General features: G+C 43.2%; 1 protein-coding gene across 5 annotated transcripts in view; it reads left to right on the top strand.

Moving 5' to 3' along the window:
- Positions 1-26,031, top strand: part of USP19 (ubiquitin specific peptidase 19) — a 54,590-nt gene that overhangs the window by 13,937 nt on the left and 14,622 nt on the right. For 3 of the 5 annotated variants that reach the window (XM_070738064.1, XM_070738063.1, XM_070738061.1), the window contains exons 3-22: positions 339-467; positions 2,691-2,824; positions 3,062-3,433; positions 6,522-6,777; positions 7,407-7,563; positions 7,693-7,764; positions 9,915-10,030; positions 10,480-10,694; positions 13,202-13,400; positions 13,539-13,672; positions 14,947-15,105; positions 15,212-15,322; positions 15,661-15,771; positions 18,401-18,502; positions 20,159-20,299; positions 21,209-21,327; positions 21,463-21,600; positions 21,762-22,186; positions 23,326-23,436; positions 25,404-25,620. In XM_070738064.1, coding sequence (XP_070594165.1) covers positions 339-467; positions 2,691-2,824; positions 3,062-3,433; positions 6,522-6,777; positions 7,407-7,563; positions 7,693-7,764; positions 9,915-10,030; positions 10,480-10,694; positions 13,202-13,400; positions 13,539-13,672; positions 14,947-15,105; positions 15,212-15,322; positions 15,661-15,771; positions 18,401-18,502; positions 20,159-20,299; positions 21,209-21,327; positions 21,463-21,600; positions 21,762-22,186; positions 23,326-23,436; positions 25,404-25,620 — 3,418 coding nt within the window. The remainder of the gene's footprint in view (positions 1-338; positions 468-2,690; positions 2,825-3,061; positions 3,434-6,521; positions 6,778-7,406; positions 7,564-7,692; positions 7,765-9,914; positions 10,031-10,479; positions 10,695-13,201; positions 13,401-13,538; positions 13,673-14,946; positions 15,106-15,211; positions 15,323-15,660; positions 15,772-18,400; positions 18,503-20,158; positions 20,300-21,208; positions 21,328-21,462; positions 21,601-21,761; positions 22,187-23,325; positions 23,437-25,403; positions 25,621-26,031) is intronic. The other 2 variants (XM_070738065.1, XM_070738062.1) reach the window with 1 other exon arrangement.

Raw genomic sequence — 26,031 nt, forward strand, 5'->3', positions numbered from 1 at the left:
ATTTTCTAAAGACATCTGATAAGATTTTAGCTTTTCTGTGAGAGGGCTGCAAAGATTCACAAGTGTCGCTTGACCATTTAATTGCAATAATTCCAATAAATGGTTTAATGTACTGTTATTGAACATAGAAAAAGCTTTTACTTTTTTCTTGTGATGATTTATGTAATTTCCATTGTAACATTTTGTGTGGCAATATTTAATTATTGATCAAAATGCACCTTGTGTACCATGTTACTAACTAACTAGAGTCTGTTTCATGTTCCATTTTTCCTATTTGGGGAAGTTAGCTGTTACCTTGATCACTCTCAGGTGAGAGATTGACTTTGTCTGTTTCCTAGACCTGCAGCTGGAATGGAAGCAGAATGCTGATGAAGTTATTGTGAAACTGAATTTGGGCAGCAAGAACCCAAAAGTGGAAGAAGTGGATTCATCTTTCACAGACACCAATTGTGCCATCAAGTTACCTGGTAATTAATACAGACTTTCCTTTTTTATTCGTAGCGTTCTTAATTAGCTTGAAAAGAAGAAAGAGTTTCTCCTTTTTTAAGAAATAACTTTTTAAATTCAGTTTTTGTCTACAAGCAGAACTAAATAAATAAATAAGTCTTTTCTGAAGAAGGCAAAATGGGAGAGCAGCTTTATTATTATTATTATTATTATTATTATTATTATTATTATTATTATTATTATTTATTGGATTTGTATGCCGCCCCTCTCCGTAGACTTAATGCACTTTTTGTGGGGATCATGCAAAGTACTTGGGACTCCCAAGTCTCCCAGAGATAGCGAGGCTATTACCTAGCTCTTCCCTGCAATGTATGTCTAAAGTTTAGATACTAATGAGTTATGAAAAAGCCAGCAGGAAATATATTGTCACAGAAAATAAGCAGTTGTGAAACAGCATTTACAACTTTTCTGAACAATATTCTTTATCACACAAAGTTCTGTGTAAAGTGGATTGAGAGTCCCTAGAATCATTGTTGCATACTGCAGTGGTACCTTGATCAGTCTGGGAAGTCCTCGAATTTGATACCCAGCACATTTTGACATAAACATTTTGTCCCAGTACTCATTGTTTGGTACTCAACACACAAGCTAGAACTTGTTGGTGTAAGCTGTGATTCGCCATGTTATTCCCCATGGGAAAAATGTGTTTGGTATTCATCATTTTTGGTACTTATATCGCCTCCTGGAACCAATTAAGGATGAGTACCAAAGTACCACTGTATATGTGCCAGGGATATTGATAGCTGACTAGAACAGCAGCATATAACCTGAAGCCCTTGGGCTCCATCTGCTCTCTGAAACCTGCAGTTGCAGCCAACTTGTGACTTTTAATGTGATAGAAGAAGGAAATGGAAATTATTCATATGAGTTGATTGATTATATGCCATCAGGTCGCTATTGATTTTTAGCAACCTGATGGATCGATTTCCTCCAGAAGGATCTGATTCCCCAGACCTCCTAATAATGCACACATCACTACTATTATTAAATCTCTGTATTTGTGGATATTTGTGGTCATCCTCGCCCCGAGTCTTCGGAGAGGGGCGGCATACAAATCTAATAAATTATTATTATTATTATTTGTCTTTTCACCTTTCCCATAATTATACATTTCTCCAGAAAGCTTGGTCTTTGTATAATGTGTTTGAAGTATGTTATAGTGTTTATATTTATTTATTTATTTTATTTTATTGGATTTGTATGCCGCCCCTCTCCGAGAACTCAGGGCGGCTCACAGCATATTAACTGTAATTTACTTTAAATGCTGTTTTTATCCTTGCCCCTTTTATTTCCTTTTATTTTTCCTCATGTTTCAAAAGACAATACAACCCTCAGCTTGATAAAGAAGAAAACCTCAATATTTTTTTAAAAGAAACGTTGGTGCAGAAAAACTGGAGTGATAAGAAATTAAGGCTTTGTTGTATCCCACGTTATTCTTAAGCATCTTTAAAATTAAAATTAGAAGACATAACAAAGTATTTTAGTCTTTTTAGCTGCTGTTTCATAGCTGAATCCTTTAAAAAAATTATGTTATTATTATTTTTAAATACATGATAGCAAATAAAGATCAAACATCTAAAGTCTCTGGAAAAATATATAATAATCATCAGGCAGTCTAGAAAATAATTAGGATCGTACATGATTTGAAGAACAAAATACAGCTTCTTTATGTAATCTAGCACTTTAGCAGGCTCTTGTGATGCTTAGATTTTCATACATTAAAATGGTATGATGTTGAGGCCCAAAAACAAGCCTTCAGAGTGCTCAATATTTTTGTGATTAGCATATCTTCAGCACACAGAAAGCAACAATTTGTCAATATTCAAGGAACAAAATTTATTTGGCTCAATTGTTACTGTCCTTCAGAAGTTCCAGTTAACTCTTCATTCCCTTGCAATATAAATAAATAGTATTTACTTACAAATAAATATTTATAAATTTATAAATAGCATATAGCAGAGGTTCCTTTCTAATGCAAAATGACCCAATGGAGAATGACCCAATGGAGAATTGTATTTTACGAGGAGAGCAAGGCACCTTCCTATTTATTTCAGAATAAGTGAGATTCCATGCAGCATCTTATCAGGTCAAGTGCTACCTTGCCCTGCAGTGGTGCAGTGCTGTGGTACATGTTCCTTATTCAACCATCAAAGAAGAATCTTAAGCCCTGTCTCCTCCTTCAGATGGCCGTCAGTGGAGCTGTGAATTCTATGAGGAGATAGAAAGTTCCTGCACCAAAATCCTGTTCAAGAAAGGCAATATCTTACAGTTGGTGCTGCCAAAAAAGATCCCATTGCACAACTGGACTTCACTTTCGGTAAGCTTTGTTCCATTTCTGATATTTTCTTCATCCTTTCCTGAAGACCTTGAACTCTAGCAAGATTGGGTCAAGTCATCCCTGGGCGATCTTCTCCCTGTAGGATTGCTCTGGAGATCTATCACTTGCTTTCAGGTTCAGTGGTCTTTATAGTTGTTCTCTGATTAGCTGTTGTTTATATGTCTCTTATAAGTATATTGCTTATTCCATATATTTCTGTTTTCCCCCTGCCCCAAGAAACGCCACAAAGATGGTTCAAGAGAACATCCAAAGAGGATTGCGTGTAAGGAGAATGGCAAAGAGAAGGTCCTTTGTGCTGGGGAAACATCTGAAGAACCCCAACTTGATAGTACTGTGGAACTAATCAGAAGCAAACGAGACTCTCCTAACCCAAAACGAATTTTGGGGAAAAATGACACTGTGGGAGGAAGGAATCTTATCAACCCAAGACTGCCAACTGGACCTGGTACCAAGGCAGCATATGTCAAAGCCAGTTTGTCTGAGGAGGAAAGGAACAGCAGAAGCATGGAGAACCCTGGGCTATCTGGAATAGCTGACTATCAAAGGATTGACCGAGTTGCTGAGGAAGCTGCCCAGTTGGACCTAAAGGTAAGAAACAAGGGGTGAGTTGTGCTGATTTTTGACTCGGGGTCAAGATCAAAAGTTTATCCTTGACCTTTCCCATACATCAAAAAGAGACTCTGAGAGTGCCTGCTGTCAGAGGAAACAGAGGTTTCCTCTAACAAGGAAAAAAATGGAATATTTACTAAACCTACAAACCAGCATCTCACAAAGGATTTAGGTTGTTATTATTGCTTAACTTTGAGAGCAGAAATACTATTGGTAACTTTCATAGCCCTTCTGCCAACGAGACTTCTTTTTTATATTGAGAGAACATAGACTGGAAATGACTGTAGGCCAGATTTTCTAGTTGATCTTGAAGAGAATTTCAGATTTCTCTATCCACCTTTTCTATCCCCCATGCATGCGCGCACACACACACACACCTGCTGCCCCCACACGCATGTGCACAACCTTCTGCACTCCCTCCTTCCCCAGTGCATGCGCACAGGACTCCCTGAAGCTTACTGTAAGCCCGTTGGGTTGTTTTTCGCTCTCCCCAGGGTTCAGGAAAGCCTCCTGAAGCCTGTGGGTGTTGAAAAATTTCCCAACGGGCCAATTGGAAATTCGGAAATGAAACAGAAGTGGAGCTGCCCTACTATTTATTTTATTTTTATTATTTTATTATTTTGATTTGTATGCCGCCCCTCTCCAAAGACTCGGGGCGGCTCACAACAAGTGAAAACAAATAATAAACAATCCAATTAATTAAAATATTTAAAGATTTAAAAAACCCCATATACTAACAGACACACACACAAGCATACCATGTATAAATTAAACGTGCCCAGGGGGAGATGTTTAATTTCCCCATGCCTGACGGCAAAGGTGGGTTTTGAGGAGTTTACGGAAGGCAGGAAGAGTAGGGGCAGTTCTGATCTCCGGGAGGAGTTGGTTCCAGAGAGCCGGTGCCGCCACAGAGAAGGCTCTCCCCCTGGGGCCCGCCAACCGACATTGTTTAGTTGACGGGACCCGGAGGAGGCCCACTCTGTGGGACCTAATCGGTCGCTGGGATTCGTGCGGCAGAAGGCGGTCTCGGAGATATTCTGGTCCGATGCCATGAAGGGCTTTAAAGGTCATAAGCAACACTTTGAATTGTGACTGGAAACTGATCGGCAGCCAATGCAGACTGCGGAGTGATGGTGAAACATGGGCATACCTGGGTAAGCCCATGACTGCTCTCGCAGCTGCATTCTGCACGATCTGAAGTTTCCGAACACTTTTCAAAGGTAGCCCCATGTAGAGAGCATTACAGTAGTCGAACCTCGAGGTGATGAGGGCAGTTGCAACCGGGCCTCGCACATCTCAGGCCATTTCTTCTGCAGCCTGGAAGGCTTACTGTAGCTGATAACAGAGCTCTGATCGATCTGGAGCTCTGTTATCAGCTGCAGGGGCCTTTCCTAAAGGTCCTTCTTAAAGGCCTCTCCAGCCAATAACAGAGATTTGGATTGATCGGGAGCTCTTATCGCTTGCAGAGGCCTTCAGGAAAGCCTTGCCGGCTGCAGAAGAAATGGGCCGAGATTTGAGAGACCTGGCTGCAACTGTCCAAAGCCAAAGAAGTTCCTGAAGACTTCTGACAGCGAAAAGGAGGCTGTGAGTGAAGCACACAAGTGAACTTCCACTTAGGCTGGTTTTCTCTAGTTACCAATAGTATTTCTGCTCTCAAAGTTAAGCAATAATAACAACCTAAATCCTTTGTGAGATGCTGGTTTGTAGGTTTAGTAAGTATTCCATTTTTTTCGCTGTCCCCAGGCTTTATGAGGCTTTCCAGAAGCTTGGGAGGAGTGAAAACAGCTGAAAAGAAGGCCGAAAATCAGCTGGCCAGTGCACGCATCCATGCTGTAGCTGACATAGAACAAAGCTTGTCGTGCTCTCAGATATGCTCCGCATGCCACCTATGGCACATGTGCCACAGTTTTAACAACACTGCTTTAGGGAAATGGTGCCATATAGTCATTGACTAGAGAGACATGTTAACAGAATTACTGCTCTCATGGTCCTAGCCAGTCCCAAACCCCACAGAAAAGCAAACTGATGATAAATAATTTGCCCATGAATCTGAATATAAGGCAGAGAAAGTTACTTTAGAACACACAACCTTTCCTTTGATTCTATCATTTTTTTGCTCGTCAGAAATTATTTTCCTAATGGAGCAAACTCTTATGAGTAAAAGAGGACTAATCCCCGAAACCATGGTTAAAAATAAGGTAGTTCATAAGAAGGTCAAAGATAATGACAATTAGCAGAAAATTTGAAGATACAAGTTGAGGTATTTATTGGAGAAACAGTGGCTGAGGGCAGTTAGGAGTGAGATCAATTTTCTGCTTACTGGTATTAACAATATTTTCTAATGAATCATATGTAGAAACATAGAAGACTGACGGCAGAAAAAGACCTCATGGTCCATCTAGTCTGCCCTTATACTATTTCCTGTATTTTTATCCCAGGCATGTTCAAATTCAGTTACTGTGGATTTACCAACCACGTCTGCTGGAAGTTTGTTCCAAGGATCTACTACTCTTTCAGTGAAATAATATTTTCTCACGTTGCTTTTGATCTTTCCCCCAACTAACTTCAGATTGTGTCCCCTTGTTCTTGTGTTCACTTTCCTATTAAAAACACTTCCCTCCTGAACCTTATTTAAGCCTTTAACATATTTAAATGTTTCGATCATGTCCCCCCTTTTCCTTCTGTCCTCCAGACTATACAGATTGAGTTCATTAAGTCTTTCCTGATACGTTTTATGCTTAAGACCTTCCACCATTCTTGTAGCCTGACTTTAATTCCATATAAGTAGATTGTAGAGTATGTAGAGTAGAGTAGAATTTATTGGCCAAGTGTGATTAGACACACAAGGCATTCGTCTTGGTGCACATAATCTCAGTGTACATAAAAGAAAAGATAAGTTTGTCAGGAATCATAAGGTACAACATTAATGATAGTCCGGGTACAAATAATCAATCAAATCATATTAGGAACCAGTCAATATAAATCGATGTCAGAATCTGTTGATATATTTCAGTTTAAATGTTCTATCCTATTTTCACCTCTGATTGTGGTTTTCTCCCTACATTAGCAGATTGACAGTCAGGAGAAGGAATCGGTGTGCATGGAAATGCAGCATCCTGTGGCCCCTCAAGATGCCTTGCCCAGTCAGCATGGGCCCTCTCCAGAGAAGAGACTCCCTCAACCAGACAGCTCCCCTGAAGCTTCTCAGGGACTAGACCCTGACTCTGCCTTCAGGGAGGACCTCCCCTCCTCTCTGCAACCCAGAGATCCTGAGAAGAGAGACTGGTCCCAGGACAGTGACGCATTAGAGGCTGTTAGTATTGGTGAGTAAAGAGTGAGATCCTGAATGTTTGTGTAGGTACACGATGGGAGCCCAACTTGATTTAAACTGAGGGGATTAAATGGATGTCAGTCCTGTGCCCAGATAACTAAGTAAATACGTATTCTGGAAAACAGGAATAATAGTTAGCTGTTAAATGGGAATTATAGAGCAGTGTTTCCCAACCTTGGCCACTTGAAGATATTTGGACTTCAACTCCTAGAATTCTGGGAGTTGAAGTCCAAATATCTTCAAGTGGCCAAGATTGGGAAACACTGGTCTAGTGGATATGTCATCATCTGCAGGCACTATGTTGCTAATTTGCAGGCTTAACAATTGGCTGATCTGGAAGTAGGGAAGAGTTTGGTTCATTGCTTTGCATACTTCTTGGGGACATGCCTACCAGAATTATGTTATAATGTTTAGTATAATTTATGTAGAATATAGCTTTCAATTGAGACACTCTAGCTCAGTGTTTTCCAAACCTGGCCAGTAGTTTAACCACTTCTTTCTTCTACAACTTATCCACAGAGACAAGCACACATGTAAATTTGAATCACAAGATGATTTCTCTGGAAATTTCTCTTTAAAGATAGTCCTATTGTCATGATTGCTTTATCTTTTTCTTGCTAGAACCGGAGCCTATTGTGAATCTAACATTTGTGAAGAATGACTCCTATGAGAAAGGAAACGACTCTATGGTGGTGCACGTTTATGTAAAGGAGATCCACAAGGAGATGTCCAGTGTACACTTTCGGGAGCAAGATTTTACACTCTTGTTCCAAACAAGGTATAGCAATTACTGATGACAGACTCCCCCCCCCCCCCCCCCCCTTTCCTTACTGTAGCCAGAGATTAACTGGAATTGTTACTGAATGGGAAAAGATTCAAAATGCATAATTTATGCTACTTTTTGCAGTGATGCCAACTTTCTTCGACTTCACCAAGGCTGCAGCGTTCATTCAGTATTCAGGTGGCAGGTGAAACTCAGGTATCAAATTTAAATTATTTCTGCTTGATTATTTGTTACAGTATTTGCTTTTGCAAATATATTCTAGGGACCATCATAATATATTCTGGCTGATGCTGCTTCATAAATTGTTGCCTTCTCCATTCTGTGACACAAGTATCAGCTTTTGATTATACTAACCCAGCTAAGACCTATTGATTCACCCAAGTGTGATTTTTATTGTTCTGACTCTTCGGGAAGCAATATTATGAATCTAAACTGTGATAGATTAAACTCAGATCAACAATCTGAGATAGCAAAATTGACAGGTTTGCTTAGAGAAAAGGCAGCAATTAACCTTAATGCTAACTAGAAGCTCTTTGTGGACTTTTTGCCCAAAGTGGAAGAATGATACATAGTTTTGACTATTACTAATATTAGTAGATTATTTAAAATGGATGTGTTGTAACCATAAATTAAGAGTTCAATCTAAATTTTATTTACATTTGCTGTAAAACAAGTCAGAAGTACAGTGATACCTTGTCTTACAAACTTAATTGGTTCCGGGACAAGGTTCTTAAGATGAAAAGTTTGTAAGACGAAACAATGTTTTCCATAGGAATCAATGGAAAAGTGATTAATGTGTGCAAGCCCAAAGTTTACCCCTTTTGCCAGCCGAAGCGCCCGTTTTTGCGCTGCTGGGATTCCCCTGAGGCTCCCCTCCATGGGAAACCCCACCTCCGGACTTCCATTGCCACCTGCCAGCCGAAGCACCTGTTTTTGCGCTGCTGGGATTCCCCTGCAGCATTACAAAAACACGGAAGTCTCGAGGTGGGGTTTCCCATAGAGGGGAGCCTCAGGGGAATCCCAGCAGCACAAAAATGGGTGCTTCGCTGGCAACGGAAGTCTGGAGGCGGGGCATCCCAGAGGCAGCAATGGGTTTGTAAGGTGAAAATAGTTTGTAAGAAGAGGCAAAAAAATCTTAAACCCCGGGTTTGTATCTTGAAAAGTTTGTATGACAAGGCGTTTGTAAGACGAGGTATCACTGTAATTATCATTTTTTAATATTTTTATTTATTGTTTATTTTATTACACCTCTTTTCGTCTGCTAATATTTTTCGTCAATATTAGTTCTTGGTAGTTTTTCTCTTTTTGTCTTAGAATTTAATAAAGATAATTTTAAAAAATCTAAACTCAGTTGCTTGAAAGTGTATTATTGTACACAGCCCAGAGACCTCTAACATCTATTCCTGTTGAACATGTTGATTCTCATCTATATAAAGAAATAACTACAGCAATACATAGATCCTTTTTTTCCATAATGCAGAAGTGTACAGTGATACCTTGTCTTACAAACTTAATTGGTTCTGGGATGAGGTTCTTAAGGTGAAAAAGTTTGTAAGATGAAACAATTTCCCATAGGAATCAATGGAAAAGCGATTAATGCGTGCAAGCCCAAAATTCACCCCTTTTGCCAGCCGAAGCGCCCGTTTTTGCGCTGCTGGGATTCCCCTGAGGTTCCCCTCCATAGGAACCCCCACCTCCGGACCTCCGTGTTTTTGTGATGCTGCAGGGGAATCCCAGCATCGCAAAAATGAGCACTTCGCTGGCAACGGAAATCCGAAGGTGGGGTTTCCCAGCGAAGGGAGCATCAGTGAAATCGCAGCATTGAAAAAACACCGAAGTCCTCGAAACCCCACCTCTGGACCTCTGTGTTTTTGCAATGCTGCAATTTCACTGAGGCTCCCCTTGCTGGGAAACCCCACCTCTAGACTTCCATTGCCAGCGAAGCGCTCGTTTTTGCGCTACTGGTATTCCCCTGCTGGTATTCCCCTGCAGCATCACAAAAACATGGAAGTGCAGAGGTGGCGTTTCCCATGGAGGGGAGCCTCAGGGGAATCCCAGCAGCACAAAAACGGGTGCTTTGCTGGCAACGGAAGTCCGGAGGCGGGGCATCCCAGCAGCGGCAGTGGGTTTGTAAGGTGAAAATAGTTTGTAAGAAGAGGCAAAAAAATCTTAAACCCCAGGTTTGTATCTCGAAAAGTTTGTATGACGAGGCGTTTGTAAGATGAGATATCACTGTATTTATTTATTTATTAGATTTATTGCCCAGCCAGGGCAGATGTAAGTTCTTTGTCCTGTTTAATTGTGTCTGATGTTCTTATTGCTTCCCCGGTTGAATTGCCTTGCAGGAACCTTATAGAACCAGATCAGTGTACATATAATTTCACTACAGCCCGGATTAACATTTGTTTGAAGAAACGACACAGCCAGCGTTGGGGGGGCCTGGAGGCTCCTGCCACACGAGGTCTGTGCCTGGATTTTTAAAAATTCACCTTGTAGGGATTCCTTGTATGTATCGATGGGGAGTGAGATACCTTTAAGCCTGAGGATATTAAGACCAGGAGTAACAGAGAAGAACTATATTGGTTTATTTCCATTGTTTGGTGAGATTATAGATGGGGCCTGAGAAAGAAACCTGGATAATTCAGGTTTCGGAGTGGGGCGGCATATAAATTTAATAAATAATAATAATAATAACAATAATAATAATAATAATAATAATAATAATAATACTTCAGAGTCTGCAGAGATTTTTCTTGGTTCAATCTTAGAACATGTTCTTGCCCCCATTCTGTTTGGCATGCATTTTACTGTGGAAAAGGATTGGTTCAGTGGCACTTCATATTGCTGAAGCTTAATTACCCTTGATTGTTTCTGCTGCTAACCACAAGCCCACTTTTCCCCCTTTTTAAGGTGCAGTGGGTGGTGCAAAGGTTGCCATGCCAACCGGCCCTACCCCTCTAGATAAAAGCCAACCTGGGAGTAACCAGCACTCTCTGTCCACTAAAGAAGAAGCCCGAGCAGTTGAGAAGGAGAAGCCACGAGCAGAAGACAGCGGCCTGGATAGCGTAGCAGCTCAGACCGTATCAGACCACCTGCCTGTGAAACAGGAGCCACTCGTACCCTCGGTGAGAACTTCTGAGGAGTACTGGGCTGTCTTAGTTCACAATTATTGGGGGAGAATGGGAGAAAATATAGGGATTCGTTTATATGGCCAGCATCTTGCAGAAACAGGAAAAACAAATAATTGGAATTGTGAGTGAAACTATTGCAAAAGATTGTGGTGTTGGTAGAAGTGCTTTACTTTAGTGGGTTGGGACAATACCATCTTATGATCTTCATTCTGGATGAAGGGATCTAGAACAGCGGTCCCCAAACTACGGCCCGCGGGCCGGATGCGGCCCGCTGAGGTCATTTACCCGGCCCGTGGCAGCGTACGAGATTTTACCATCTATAATATACTAAGTTCCGAATGTCATCTCCACTCTGCTGCCGAGCGTCTGGCGGCGGCAAGGAAGAGGAAAGCCAGGAGGGCGGGGAGGAAAGCACCCTATGGCAGAGCAGCAACAGTTCCTCTGAGAAAGAAATTGGCCAATTGCTTTCCTCCCCGCCCCCTGGCTTTCCGCCTCCTCCTCCTCCAGACGCTCAGCTGCAGACCTCAGAGGCAATTGTTGCAGCCTCTGAGGCCGCCTCTGCCTCCGCCAAGGGGCCAACAGCCGGTCCTTTTCGGACCGAGGCTGCCCACCGAGGAGATCCCTTCGCCTGGAGGCGGATGCGACCTCAGAAGCTGCAACAATTCAGCGCGGAGAAAGACCGGTTCTTGGTTCCTTGAGCTCGCCGCCGCCGCCTCTGTTCGGGCGAAGGGATCTCCTTGGTGGGCGGCGGCGGCTGCAGCTTCAAGAGACCAACAGCCGGTCCTCGTTGAGCTGAGCTTCCTTTGGCTTCCTTCGAGGCGGCAGGTGAGCTTTGCAGTTTTGCCTCGAAGAAAGCCAAAGGAAGCTCAGTTTGGGGGCGGGCCTGAAGCCACCGCCGCCGCCTACTCTGCCCCGCACTTAGTCTGCACCGGGCAGCTCTGGCGGGCGCGGGGCAGCAGGGCAAGCCGCGAAGGTGGCGCAGCCAAACGTGGGTCGAGCGGGAGGGCACTGAGCAGTTGCGTGGGGTGGCGGTGGGGCGGTTGGCTGCAAGGCACTGGCGCCGGCGGCAGCTTGATGTGTTGCAGGACGCCGCACATTGCTGGCGCTGCGCTGGGCATGGGGCTGGCACCTCTGTCCCGGCCCAGCCAGTGGGCCAGTGCCACTCCGTGCCCATGCCCAGCGCAGCGCCAGCAATGTACTGCGACCCGACGTTGGTGCCACTGTCTTGGAGCTTCTGCTTGCAGCCGACTGGCTCGCGGCGCGTTGCAGGGCAGAAAAAAAAAGAAGAGAGGAAGGAAGAGAGAAGAAAAGGAGAGAGAGAGAAGGAAAGCATGAGAGAGAGGGAGAGAAAACAAGTGAGAGGGGGAGGGAATGTGAGAGAGAGAAAGAGAAAAATGAGAAAATGATGGAGGGAAAGAACGAGGGAGAGGGAAACAAAACAAATGAGACAGAAGGAAAAAAAGGGAGAGGGAAGAGAAGTGGGAAGGAGGGAGGGAGGGAAAGAAGAAGAAATGGAGGGAACAAGGAAGGAAGGAAGAATGAAATGAATTGAGGGGTGGAGGAAGGAAGGACTTTTTTGGGGGGGCGGTGTAAATTTTTTTAAAAATTTCTCTCAACATACATTCAAACAATACAATGTACCATCTAATTTTCCCTGAATAAAATGCAGTATTTTGTCAGTAACTAATATCAATCATCAAAAAAGTTGCAAAAGTTTTTTTTTCTAATGTTGTGATCCAGGTACATACTTTTCTTTTAATTAAATTCCCTCCTTAATGTTCCTTCTAAAAGTACAACACCAATTATATTTCTAACTTAACCATTATGCCAAAGTGCTTTCTTCTTTCTTTATATATTTTTCTATAAATATTTTTCTATATTTTTCTATAAACCAAGAAAACCTTGTATAACCAATCAGATGTTAACAAAAGAAAATTAAAAACAAAACATAAACATATATGAATCTCAGACTTCTTTCCCCCCCCAAATAGTACGTTCCCATTTTGTTTTTTACATTAAAATAAGGTATGTGCAGTGTGCATAGGGATTTGTTCATAGTTTTTTTTATACTCCGGCCCTCCAACAGTCTGAGGGACAGTGAACTGGCCCCCTGTGTAAAAAGTTTGGGGACCCCTGATCTAGAATATATGCAAAATAACAACACTGGTTCCATCTCGCCTTGCATTTGGGCTCTTAAAAAGCAAAATAATGAGAGGCATCTTCTTGTTATCCCCAACTTCAGCGCTTGGACAGATGCAACCGTTTTCTTTGTATGCAAATATCACTCCTGTTGTATGTCAGTGACCAACAACATTTACACATTACCTGTTGTGAATTAGTTTTTCATGGGCTAAGAGGGCTTGGCCCATTATACTTGGGTGAAGGAGCATCTTGGGTGAAGAAGCATGGCATTGATAGAAGCCAAGAATACTAGAAATGAACTTGGCAAAAAGTTGAACCCTATTTCCTTGACTGCTAAAAGCCATTTCCCCCCCCACCAGCCTAAGCCAACCTGTATGGTCCCCCCAATGACCCACAGCCCTGTCAGCAATGAGAGTGTGGAAGAGGAGGAGGAAGAGGAGGACAAGAAGGTGTGTCTGCCAGGGTTTACAGGACTAGTGAACCTGGGTAACACCTGCTTTATGAACAGTGTTATCCAGTCTCTCTCCAATACTCGAGAGTTGCGGGACTACTTTCATGGTAAGACACATTTCAAGTTAGGGAGGGAGGGGGGGTACCTGTATATATTCTGGTTAGTCTTCATCTTTTATCTTTCAGGATGGTGACCTTGAGAAAGTGCCCCGATGCTCACCCCTTTCTCTTGTATGTGCCTCCTAGATCGCTCCTTTGAGTCTGAAATTAATTACAGTAACCCGCTGGGAACAGGGGGGCGCCTGGCCATTGGCTTCGCGGTGCTGTTGCGGGCACTCTGGAAAGGCAACCACCATGCCTTCCAGCCTTCCAAGCTGAAGGTAAGGCCTGCCATGGAAGCACGCATCGGTTGTATGGTATTCCCTAATTCCATTTATTTTGCCTTCTGGGATGTAACAGGAAGCTTAAGGCAGGTCTGGATACCTTGAGTTAAACTTTATTCCAAGACTTTTAAAGTGAAACTTTATTCAGTTGAGTGAGGAATGTTAGTTTGAGTATGTGTGTTTTAATTGGGGTTATTAATGAATGTTTTTATTGTTTTAGAATCTGTTTTTACTATTTTAGAAATTATTTGTATTGGCTGGAAGCCGCCCAGAGTCCTTTGGGAGTTGGGCGGCCTATAAATATGTTTAATAAATAAATTTAATAAATAAATAAAATCTGGGAACAAAAACAGTTTAAATCCACTCCCCCTTGCTTTAATTTCTGTTCTCCCCTATCTGTTAGCAACATGCAGACCACTTAAAGCAGAGGTCTTCAAACTTGGCAACTTTAAGACTTGTGGACTTCCAAAATTCTCTAGCCAGCCATGCTGCCCACAAGTCTCAAAGTTGCCAAGTTTGAAGACCTCTGTCTTAAAGGGAGGGTTCAGAAGGAAAGACTTGCCCAAAATCTGCTCTTCCAAGTGGATCCATTTATGAAGCTTTCCTGACAGAAGTGTCACTGACCATATACAAAGTGCTTGGGTGGGGGAAATGACAAGGATGAACCCCTGAGAAGTTGCAAAATCTTGATACTTCAAGTAATGAGTTCACTTGACTTAACTCCCAAAGTACTTCTATTTTTTTCCCACTTGCTGTAGCCTTTATAATAATGGGTTGTTAACCAATAGATGCATTAAGCCTAGTTGAAATTTGGTGTTCACCTTTTCCATATATGTCATTCAGATACCCATTTTGGGCTTTCATGTGTTTGTGTTCTGCAGATGAATTTTAGTGTCCTGAGGCAAGTTGGGAGGGTGTGGATTCCAGGAACTGCAAAAAAGTGATTGGAGGAATCAAATTAAATATTTTAAACTACAATTTAGATTTGTTATGAATTGTTTTATTCTGTTGTGAGCCGCCCCGAGTCTGCGGAGAGGGGCGGCATACAAATCTAAATAATAAATAAATAAATAAAATAAATAAATAAATGTGGCTTCCAATTACCATTTGATCCACCGGAAACCCTAATTGTTCCACCTTTGTTACCATTCATTAAGTTCCTCCCATGGTCTTCTGATTTAGCCACTTTAGGGAAGAGAAGGATGATATGATCCTGCTGGCAAATCCCATACAAAGAGTTGGTTGTTTTCTGAATCCTATTCTTCCTGCAGGCAATTGTAGCCAGCAAGGCCAGCCAGTTTACAGGCTATGCCCAGCATGATGCCCAGGAATTCATGGCTTTTCTGCTGGATGGACTCCATGAGGATCTGAATCGGATCCAGAACAAACCCTACACAGAAACAGTAGACTCAGATGGACGGCCAGATGAGGTGAATGCCTGTTGCGTTATTACTGCGTTGTGCTTAGAGAGAGCACAGAAGGTTCTGAGCTGGCAAGATAGTTTCTCATCCTGGCTTTTATGATATTCACTGCTAGGTTGTTGCAGAAGAGGCTTGGCAGCGGCACAAAATGAGGAATGACTCTTTCATTGTCGACCTGTTCCAAGGCCAGTTCAAATCCAAGCTGGTGTGCCCTGTGTGCTCTAAGGTATGATTCACGCCTACCTGAGTGTTATTTGGATGTATTTTCCACTAGTCACTGTGGGAGGAGCAGGGGTAGGTTCTGCTCATGCAGTTAATAACCGGGCTGATTTTATAGCAATCCTGCATAATCTTGGCCTTTGTTTTCCTTTCCCATGCTGTTGTCTGGTAGGCGAGGTCTCTGCTGCTTTGTTCTTGTTATCACTTTTGCTAAATTGTTTCCTTCTTCTCAATAGTGTCCTTTAAGCCCAGAATAACTGTTCCTGTGAGATTAGCTAGTGCTTCCTATGTAGGTTATTTTATGCCCAATAAAGGCTTTTATTGCTTATTTTGTTATTGCTGCAGGTATCCATCACTTTTGATCCCTTCCTGTATTTGCCAGTCCCACTACCCCAGAAGCAGAAAGTGCTGACGGTCTACTACTTTGCAAAGGAACCTCACAATAAACCTGTTAAGGTGAGAGGGGGAAAAAAACAAAGATGAATATCTTTTTATGTGTTATGCTTCAACTTTGGATTAGTGTTGATATTCAGGGTATCCTTTATTTCTGAAATGTCCAGGGAGTTTTTTCAATAGCAAAGTCCAATTAGATTTAGTAGTGGTAAAGAATTAGATTTAGTAATGGTAAAGGTTTTCTCTGTCCAGTCATGTCCCACTCTAGGAGGCAGTGCTCATCTCTGTTTCTTAGCCGAGGGAGCCAGTATTATCTGTGAACCCTCATGACTATATGCTGAGACTCATCATCATTACCTTCTCATCAAAGTGTACCTATTTATCTACTCGCTTGTGCATGCTTTCAAACTGCTAGGTGGGCAGGAGCTGGGGCAAGTAATGGGAGCTCATCCCTTTACACAGCACTCGGGCCTCGAACCTGGGCTATCAATTTTCCAACTGACAAACTCAGAATCTAAGGCTCTGAGCCATTGCACACATTTAGTAATGGTAGTTCTATACATTTAAACTAAATATATCCCAGTGACCTAGAAAGCAAGGATGCAGTGGTAGGGAAATTAACGGTAAATAAAAAAGAGTTTCTTTGATACAGGGATATTTTCCCCAGATCTGTTTCTGTCAAACCTAATTAAGTGCTTAACTCCTCAAAAATTAAGTCAGAAGTCAATAGGAAAACAGGCAACTTTGACATGACTCTGCCTCTAGAGAATTGAAGTGCAAAATAAGAATATCTGTGGTAAGAAAAAAGTCATATTTATGATTAATGTTACGCTTGGAGGAAATTGGTGCAAGATGTTCTGCCAAGGATGTTCTACCTGGGTATTGATTGTGAAATTGGGTAGTTAAATAATCAAATAAGATAGGTTTTTTCATATTGTGAAGCTCAAAAATATTGAAAAACAACTTATAATGGAAAAAAATGCATATTCAAGATGGCTTTTGCGTTCCAGCCTGCTACTTTCTTATAAAATATTAATAAACCTTATGTTCCTACAAATAAAACTAGATTTGAGCATACTAATGGGATTCTTTATGTTTCTCATTGGAAATTATGAACAAACTCTTCCAGAAAGGAATAACTAATTATGGTATGAGAGAATTATGTCATAACATTTCATATATTAAAAAATCTGATGAAGAATTTAATAAATTGTAAAAACTATTTTTGTATTACAATCTTATAAGTGACAGCCAAAGTGTGTTTTTCCCCAATAAAATTTTAATACATAATTTGAATACTTTATTAAAACTTGCCATATTTTCCAGATTAGGCAGAAATTGTTATGTTTGGATCTCAGTTTATAACTAAGAGTAATATTGTCTAGTTATTAATTATTGTATATTAACCTACTTTTTATATTGGTCTTTAATACTAGTTTAAATTTAATTGTATTATAATCATTTTTACATTTTGCCCCAAAATATGATGCTTCTGAATAGCCTTTCTATTTTTTTCTTTCCTCCCCTTTTTATTTGCTCTTTGATTAAGTTTTGTAAAATTAATAAATTAAAATAAAAACAATTGAGGAAGAAGTTTAAAGGAAGTAACAAACAGACAGTGTGTTGCATGAACACAACTACAGCAAAAGTAGGCACAACATTAGTTGTGCAGAAAGTTGAGTCCTCAATAACTACCTGGAGACCAACATGAGCTGCAAAGAAATAAAAATTTAGGTGAAGGATGTGTTGGTGAAGAGAAACTTCAGCCAAAGTCTGCCATTGGCACCATGATTATAGTCAGAGAGCTAATGAAGTGACACTACAATGCAAAACTGAATTCTCATCTACCTGTTACTGTTATTGCTAGGGGATAAAAAAGGAAAGTAGGTGTAGCAGGCAGGCTGTTGATGTATGAGCAGAGTAATCCTTGTTTACCAAGGTTATGCGTACACAAACATTTAGATTGAGATTAGTTGTGAATAACTACTCAGCCACTCACAGATACTAACTTGAATTAAAGTTTATTTGAGAAATAACATATTCCTATAAACAGTCTACAGTCACACATAAGTAAGAATAACAATCCAAATATTACCAAGTACATAGTCTTTCTTACCAGTTGTTTTTCTCATAATTAGCAAACAAAAATATCAAGCCTAAATACATTTTAACTGATATACATAACTACAATACAGAGAGATTACAGAGCTAACCTAACAGTGAGTAGCCAGACAGAGAGAAACAGAGAAGGTAACTCAGATAAATAAGCTATAAACTCTGGCTCTCTCTTGTGGCAATCTGCAACACTTGCAGCCAATATATTGCCAATCCAACAGTTATGGACAGAATCCTAACACAGGCTAAGATGCAGCCCCAGTTCTTCCTATATCATGTCTCTTTCCTTCTGTGCTGTATTCCCTATAAGACAGTTTAATAACATGGAAAGGAAGAATGAGCTGTGTCGTGCTATAAAAGCCACTCAGCTTTGCTACCAGAAGACCCAGAGTTGACTTTTTGTTCCTTGGAATGGTAGCTGTCAGAGGTGAATCAAATGGCAGTGAAGAAACAGATTAAGGGTCATGGTGATAATAAAATTACTGCTTTGAAAAATAAGGTGTGGGTGGTGGAATTGGGGGAATCTCTGGCATGGCTGCATATACTGATCTGCCTAATATATGCTTTCTCCCAATAGTTCTTGGTGAGCATCAGCAAGGATAATTCTACTGCCATGGAAGTGCTAGAATCCGTATCCCATAGTGTGCGAGTGAATTCTGGAAACCTGCGCTTGGCTGAGGTGATTTACAGATTTATTTATTTAAAGCCTGTATATAGCTGTTTGTTTTGCCACCAACTCTGGGCACCTCCCAGTCAAAGATTAGAACATGTTTAAAATCATATTAAAACTGTACCACCAAGCCAATTAAAACATGTTTACAACAGAAGCTTGGCACCAAGTCAAAGTTCTAATGTGCAGCTATCTAATTTTCTCCTTACGTTTGGGGGGCGTGTGTGTGTGCCAGTTCTTTAAAACCTTCAGGAAGGCTAAAAGAAAGGATGGAATCCTATTGAATATCAAGGGGCAGAGGGTTCCATAGGACAGGGGCTGCCATAGAAGCATATGGCTTCCTAGCTCCCCTCAGATGGCAATATTTAAAGGCTAGGACTAGGAGTGTGCCCCTCATTTGAAGGGGCAGATGTCTGTATAGGAAAAACAAACTTTTAAAATGTCGTAGATGGATATTCTAGAATCGGTTCTTGAGAAAAGATCTGAATAGGAATTGCCTCCCTTTTCCCTTTACTAAACAGCAAGCAGACTCTGCCTACCATATCTACTGGTTTTTCTTCACTTCCTAACCATTGTCACAAGCACAGTATTGCATATTAATGCTAAATTCATCCTCTTACATTGTGAAATCTTACAAGAAGGGGCAATTACAAGAAGGGGCAATATCTGAAAAACAGAGCAGATAATACATTGTGGAAGGCACATCAGGTGATGTTCTCATCCTCCGGGAATAAAAGTGCTTGTGGTACTGTGGAATTCTGGGCCAACCCAAGCCTTCCCCACAGCAGTGTTCCCTATGAACATCCATTTATTGGAACCAAGAGCAAGACTCCTGCAGGCATCTATATAACCCTGATGAGACTGTATATTCACCCACAGACTTTGCATTGCTAGCCAACCTCCTACTAACGTAGGACTTAACATGCTCAGCAGGTACGGCACGAAGACCAGCCCAGAAAAGGAAAAAAAATAGAAGACCAAGAGTGGGGATGGGAAGTAATACCCGTGATGGAGGGCAAATAGCAATCTGAGCCGAATCCTGTTGCTACACCAACTGTATAAGATAGAGAGTCAGATTAGCAAAAGTGTTTATTTAGCTGTACTTGGGAATGGCCAGTTAAGCAGTTCCTGGGCAGGTCAGACATATATTTGTTTAGAGCAGTGTTTCCCAACCTTGGCCACTTGAAGATATCTGGACTTCAACTCCCAGAATTCCCCAGCCAGCGAATGCTGGCTGGGGAATTCTGGGAGTTGAAGTCCAAATATCTTCAAGTGGCCAAGGTTGGGATACACTGGTTTAGAGCAATCACAGTTTTTAATGATAATAATCCATCCTAAGATAAAATACAGAAAATAGTATAAGGGCAGACTAGATGGACCATGAGGTCTTTTTCTGCTGTCAGACTTCTATGTTTCTATGTTTCTATAGTGGCTGTTTTTATACTTCCACTTTTCTTCCTTACTTATTTAATCAAATTTATAATCTTACTGTCTGAATGACTGAGTTGTTTACAACTTTTAAGGAGTCTTCGTTGCAATTGTCTATGGCATTACCCACACCACCTCTTGTGTGGTCATGTTTTCAGGCAAACTGGTGAAAATGGGATTTGGGGGCATGAAGGATGCTCCCAGAGGCATGGTTCCAATTCCCTTCTCTTTGATCAGGTGATCAAGAACCACTTCCACCGCATGTTCCTGCCTTCCCAGTCATTGGATTCCGTCTCTCCCGCCGACCTTCTGCTGTGCTTTGAGGTGCTCTCTCCAGAGCTGGCTAAGGAGCGGGTGGTGGAGCTGCAGGTTCAACAAGTGAGTGGCCCAAGTAGAATGTAAGTCAGGAAGGGCAGGGGAGCTTGCCGTTTTACAACCAGCAGAAGAAAAGGCCTCTTCAAGCACATAAGAGGGTTGAGATCATGGCCGATCCCTTTCTGCAAAGCTTGTGCAGGTAGTCCTTGAGGTATGGCTGGAATTGAGGCTCTGGATTGCCATTGCTAAGCAGTGCAGTCACAAAGCACTCCACTCGGCCGCCCAATAGTCCCAGTTATCAAGGTAACCCAAGACATGACAGGTGGGGGAGGTGGGGGAGACTACATAAGGAGCACGTGGGGGGGCGGGGTTTAGGGAAATCCAGCCTAGGCTACATGTGTGTTGGGAAAAGAAGATGCTGCATTGTAGCATGTGTGAAAGCCAGGGAAAGAGGACATTGGTGGATGCCTGTCTGTGCTCAAGTATAGAAAGCTTCGGAAGGAGGCTGTGGGATGCGTGAGGACATGGAGAAGTTGGGGAAAAGAGGACTTGGGGCTGTGGTTGTGTGCAAGCACAGGGTAACCTAGGAAGGAGAGCACACTCGTGCATGTGTGTGTGAGCACAGGAAGGGCTGGGGAAGGAGGCTGCAGGGATGCAGGTGAGCAACGGAGGCAAGGAGGGTGTGTTGCAAAGGAGCAAAGAAAGGCAGGAGAGAGTTTCCCAGGGGATTTGCCACTTTCCTTGCTGCCTTCCCTGTTGGCCTTTGCTTGTGGGACGTTGGCAGGGCGTCAAGTGACCATGAGATGCCCCAACTGGTCATCCGCAAACCGGTTGCCGAGTCCCTGCATTTTGTTCACAAGCCCCTTCATTCAGCGCCATCATAAGTGTGCTGGACGATCACGGGAGGGCTGCCTGTGTTTCCCTCTGAGATCATTGCCGCTTTGACTTACCGCGTGGGCCGTCTTTTCTTAGCGCCCTCAGGTGCCCAGCGTTCCCATCACCAAATGTGCCGCCTGTCAGAAGAAGCAGCAGTCGGACGAAGAGAAGTTGAAGCGCTGCACTCGGTGCTATCGGGTCGGCTACTGCAATGTGTGAGTTACCCTCTGGCTCCCTCTCTCAAAGCCCAAGAGGGACCCCTTTTTCTTCTCGACTGCCGGGCTGGGCGTAGGGGTGGGAAGAGAGTTGTGGGTTTCTCCATGGAAGACTTGTTGTGTCTTTGTTTTCAGAGTGTGTCAGAGAACGCACTGGTCCACCCACAAAACCTTGTGCCGCCCCGAGAATATCGGCTTCCCCTTTCTTATCAGCATACCCGAGTCCCGCCTCACCTATGCACGATTAGCTCAGCTTTTGGAAGGCTACGCAAGGTAAAATATCTGGGTGCCGGCAGTATTCTTGGTCATTGGTGCTTGTCCTGCTCATTTGTAGGCTTGGGTTGGGCTAGTCTCCTGGGGGGTGGGGAAGGAGGAGAAGAGAGGAGGTGTTGTGAGACTGCATTCTGATCAGCTGTTCTCCTGCTCCTTCTCAGGTACTCAGTCAGTGTGTTCCAACCACCTTTCCAGGTGGGTAGGATGCCGTCCGAGCAAGGCCTGCCTCTTCTGTCTTCAGAAAAACAAGAGCCTCCGGTCAGGAGTAGTAGCTGCGCTACAGTTGGGTCTGCTGCTGCTGCTGCTGCTGCTACTGCCGGCTCCTCCACGACTGTTGAAACTAGCGCCATGGAATCTGGGGACGGAGCAAGGGCCCCACACCTCTTGCAGGAGCCCCAGCCGTCTCTCCCCGCCCCTGAGCTGCAGCCTGAATTAGGGGATGCCAGCACAGTCAGAAGCAAGGTCCCCACGGGGAGAAGCTCAGGCCTAAGCTTAGATTCAGGTTTCTCCGAATCCTCTGCGGAGTCACAGCTTGAGAGCTGTCAGGAACGGGAGCTACCATATGAAAGAGTGGCCAGGCCAGAAGGTAATGATAACAACAACAACAGAGTTAGAAGGGACCTTGGAGGTCTTCTAGTCCAACTCCCTGCTTAGGCAGGAAACCCTACACTACTTCAGACAGATGGTTATCCAACATCTGCTTAAAAACTTCCAGTGTTGGACCATTCACAACTTCTGGAGGCAAGCTGTTCCACTGATCAACCATTCTGACTGTCAGGAAATTTCTCCTTAGTTCTAGGTTGCTTCTCTCCTTGTTTAGTTTCCACCCATTGCTTCTTGTTCTACCCTCAGGTGCTTTGGAGAATAGGCTGATTCCCTCTTCTTTGTGGCAACTTCTGAGATATTGGAAGATTGCTATTATGTCTCCCCTGATCCTTCATTAAACTAGACATACCCAGTTCCTGCCACCGTTCTTCATATGTTTTAGCCTCCAATCCCCTAATCATCTTTGTCGCTCTTCTCTGCACTTTTTCTAGAGTCTCATTTAAGCCTGGTTTCCTTTGCTTGAAATTTGCATTCCGAGGGAATCCTGACAGTTTCTTCAGTGCAATTCTGATCCAGCTTTTCCTTGTATTCCTTCTTTATGTATCTCTGTGGAGGTAGTAAGAGATCAGCATGTGTGTGACTCCTGTACTTTTAGCTCTGTCTAGGAACCAAAGGTGAAATTGGTATCATCATCTAGTTGTATCGTTGCATTTCCTTTGGTTCTTTTGTCATCTTTTTAAAAATAATAATAATAATAATAATAATAATAATAATAATTATTATTATTATTATTATTATTATTATTATTATTATTATTATTATTATTATTATTATTATTATTTAGATTTGTATGCCGCCCCTCCCCGAAGACTCAGAGCGCCTTTTGAAGTATGACCTGTAGAGTCAGGATCAGGATAACAATTTGTTCCATATACCCTCGGGTGAGGGGTGGGAGTGAGGGCCTGAATACTCGGCATGGATGACAAGGAATCATGATTCTGAGGCAGGGCCATTGAACACTTTGTGGGGTTCCTCATGGCTGAGGCATGCTGAACAGGGCTGTTTTCTACCTATCTGCTTCTCAGGTTGCAAGAAGGGGATTTGAGTTTTGATCAGGAAAAAGAAAAGCTGGCTAGCTATGCTGTGTCACTGACTCTCCCTCCCTCCCTCTCCCTATAGCTGCCATTCCCGGTTATCAGCACCCAGCTGAAGGGCTGAGTTCTCAATTTACTCAGTTTTACATCAATAAGATTGATGCAACCAGCAAGGAGCAGAAACTAGAGGATAAAGGTGAGAATTCCGATTAAAATGTTTCCAAAGACAAACGACAGCATGAATGTGTGACTGGGACATGTCAGATAGAACCTCACAGATTCAGGGATAGGTTGTTAACAGCTGCATCTGGTCGCTTGAGCCGAGGGATGGTGCCATTGAGACATTGGAAAGTAAATGAGGGAGGGAGGATGATGGGTGAATGGATGCTCACTCCAAGGACTTTATAGCTCCCATGCTGATGCTATGGAGCTCTACAGCAAAGAGGTGGCATGTATAATTAATGCAAGCAAGCATATATAATTTGGTCTTGTGAGTTATAATGCAATATAAAATACTGAAAACTGCTGGTAATACTGCTCATGTAACTCCTTACTCTTCATCCTTCAGTATTGCTGTTCATCAGCTGTCACATAAATGTAGCAAATACTGGCAATCCTAAATATTCTCACTGATAGAATTTTGACATATCTGTCCAATATCAGGCACGTAATACAGTGATACCTCAAGATACGAACCCCTCGTCTTACGAACAACTCGTGATACGAACCCGGGGTTCAGAAAATTTTTGCCTCTTCTTACGAACTTTTTTCGAGTTACGAACTGGCGTTCGGAGACTGCTGGGAAGCCGCGCGGCTGTTTTAAAAGGTGACAGCCGGGCGGCGGGGCTTCCCAGAAGCCTCCCGAACGTCGGTTCGTAACTCGAAAAACGTTTGTAAGAAGAGGCAAAATTTTTCTGAACCCCAGGTTCGGTTCGGGAGGTTGCTGGGAAGCCCCCCAGGCCGGTTGTGACCTTTTAAAACAGCCGCGCCGCTTCCCAGCTGTCTCCCGAAGCCGAACGCGGAAGTTCGGCTTTGGCGTTCGGCTTCGGGAGACAGCTGGGAAGCGGCGCGTTTGTTTTAAAAGGTCACAGCCGGCCTGGGGGGCTTCCCAGCACCACCCCGAACCTGGAAGTTTGGCACAAGTTCGGGGTTCGGGGGGGTGCTGGGAAGCCCCCCAGGCCGGCTGTGACCTTTTAAAATGACCGTGCCGCTTCCCAGCTGTCTCCCGAAGCCGAACGCGGAAGTTCGGCTTTGCCGTTCGGCTTCAGGAGACAGCTGGGAAGCGGCGCGGCTGTTTTAAAAGGTCGCAGCCGGCCTGGGGGGCTTGCCATCATCCCCCCGAACCCGGGTTTGGGGTTCGGGGGGTGCTGGGAAGCCTCCCAGGCCGGCTGCGACCTTTTAAAAGAGCCGCGCCGCTTCCCATCTGTCTCCTGAAGCCGAACGGCAAAGCCGAACTTCCGCGTTCGGCGTTCGGAGACAGCTGGGAAGCGGCGCGGCTGTTTTAAAAGGTCGCAGCCGGCCTGGGGGGCTTCCCAGCACCCTCCCGAACCCGGAACCCGGGTTCGGGGGGTGCTGGGAAGCCCCCCAGGCCGGCTGTCACCTTTTAAAACAGCCGCGCAGCTTCCCAGCAGTCGTCGAAAGCCGTTTTTTTTGCGGGGGGGTTTTTGGTTGCACGGATTAATTGACTTTACATTGTTTCCTATGGGAAACAATGTTTCGTCTTACGAACCTTTCGTCTTACGAACCTCCTCCTTGCACCAATTAAGTTCGTATCATGAGGTATTACTGTATATACATCTCAAAACAGCACAAGTCTTAGGCAGGAAAGCACAATGCTGAGAGTCAGAATTTCCAACTTTCTCCTTACTCCCCCTTCTCTTCAGCCTGCAAGGGTTTTTTTTTGTTGTTGTTCCAAAGTTGCAGAAATAGACAATGGATTTTAGATAACTGTTTTGCTCTCCCCTTAGTGGCACAATACCTATCCCATCCACTAGCCTGGAGAGCCAGCATCTTCCCTATCAGCATATTAAGGCTTGCAAGTCGTGTTAAAAATATAACCAAAATGTGCCTTTCTCTGATTTGTGTGAGCAAAAAAACCAGGAACTCCCTCTTAGGCGCATGGAGGAATGAGCAACAGCACCTCTAATCTTTTCTGCTTTGTAGGAGATGCCCCCCTGGACCTGACCGATGACTGTTCTCTGGCCCTGGTGTGGAAAAATAATGAAAGGATGAAGGAGTTTGTATTGGTCGAGTCTAAGGAGCTGGAATGTGTCGAGGATCCAGGCTCTGCCAGTGAAGCAGCCAGGGCAGGACACTTCACGCTGGAACAGTGTCTCAATCTCTTCACCAAGCCAGAGGTGTTAGCCCCTGAGGAGGCCTGGTAAGGAAGAGATTTGAGGGATTGTTCTGTCAAGCTCTCTGGTAGAATCCTCCCAAAAAGGCACAGATACAATTACAGACACACACACGTTTGAAAATTCAAAACAATGTTCTTTATACCGAAAATGCAAATAAACAAAGCCCTCTTTTTGTATAGCAAAGGGCACTCGTCTCCAAACAAACTGGTAATTTGTACAAGTCCCTTATCAGTTCTGAGATACTTAGCTTGCAGCTGTGAAGCAATTCACAGTCCTTCTTTCACAAAGTGAAACACGCTTTGCTCTGGGTTAGTTTCAAAGTGGAGAAAAATCAGCACACAAAGGTCTAAGTCAGCAAAGCAGTCATGAAACACAATGATCAGATAATCCTCCACAATGGCCAAACCCACAGGCTGCTATTTATAGCAGCCTCA

Source organism: Erythrolamprus reginae, chromosome 2 (genome assembly GCF_031021105.1).
Source record: "Erythrolamprus reginae isolate rEryReg1 chromosome 2, rEryReg1.hap1, whole genome shotgun sequence".
Lineage (NCBI taxonomy): Eukaryota > Metazoa > Chordata > Lepidosauria > Squamata > Dipsadidae > Erythrolamprus > Erythrolamprus reginae.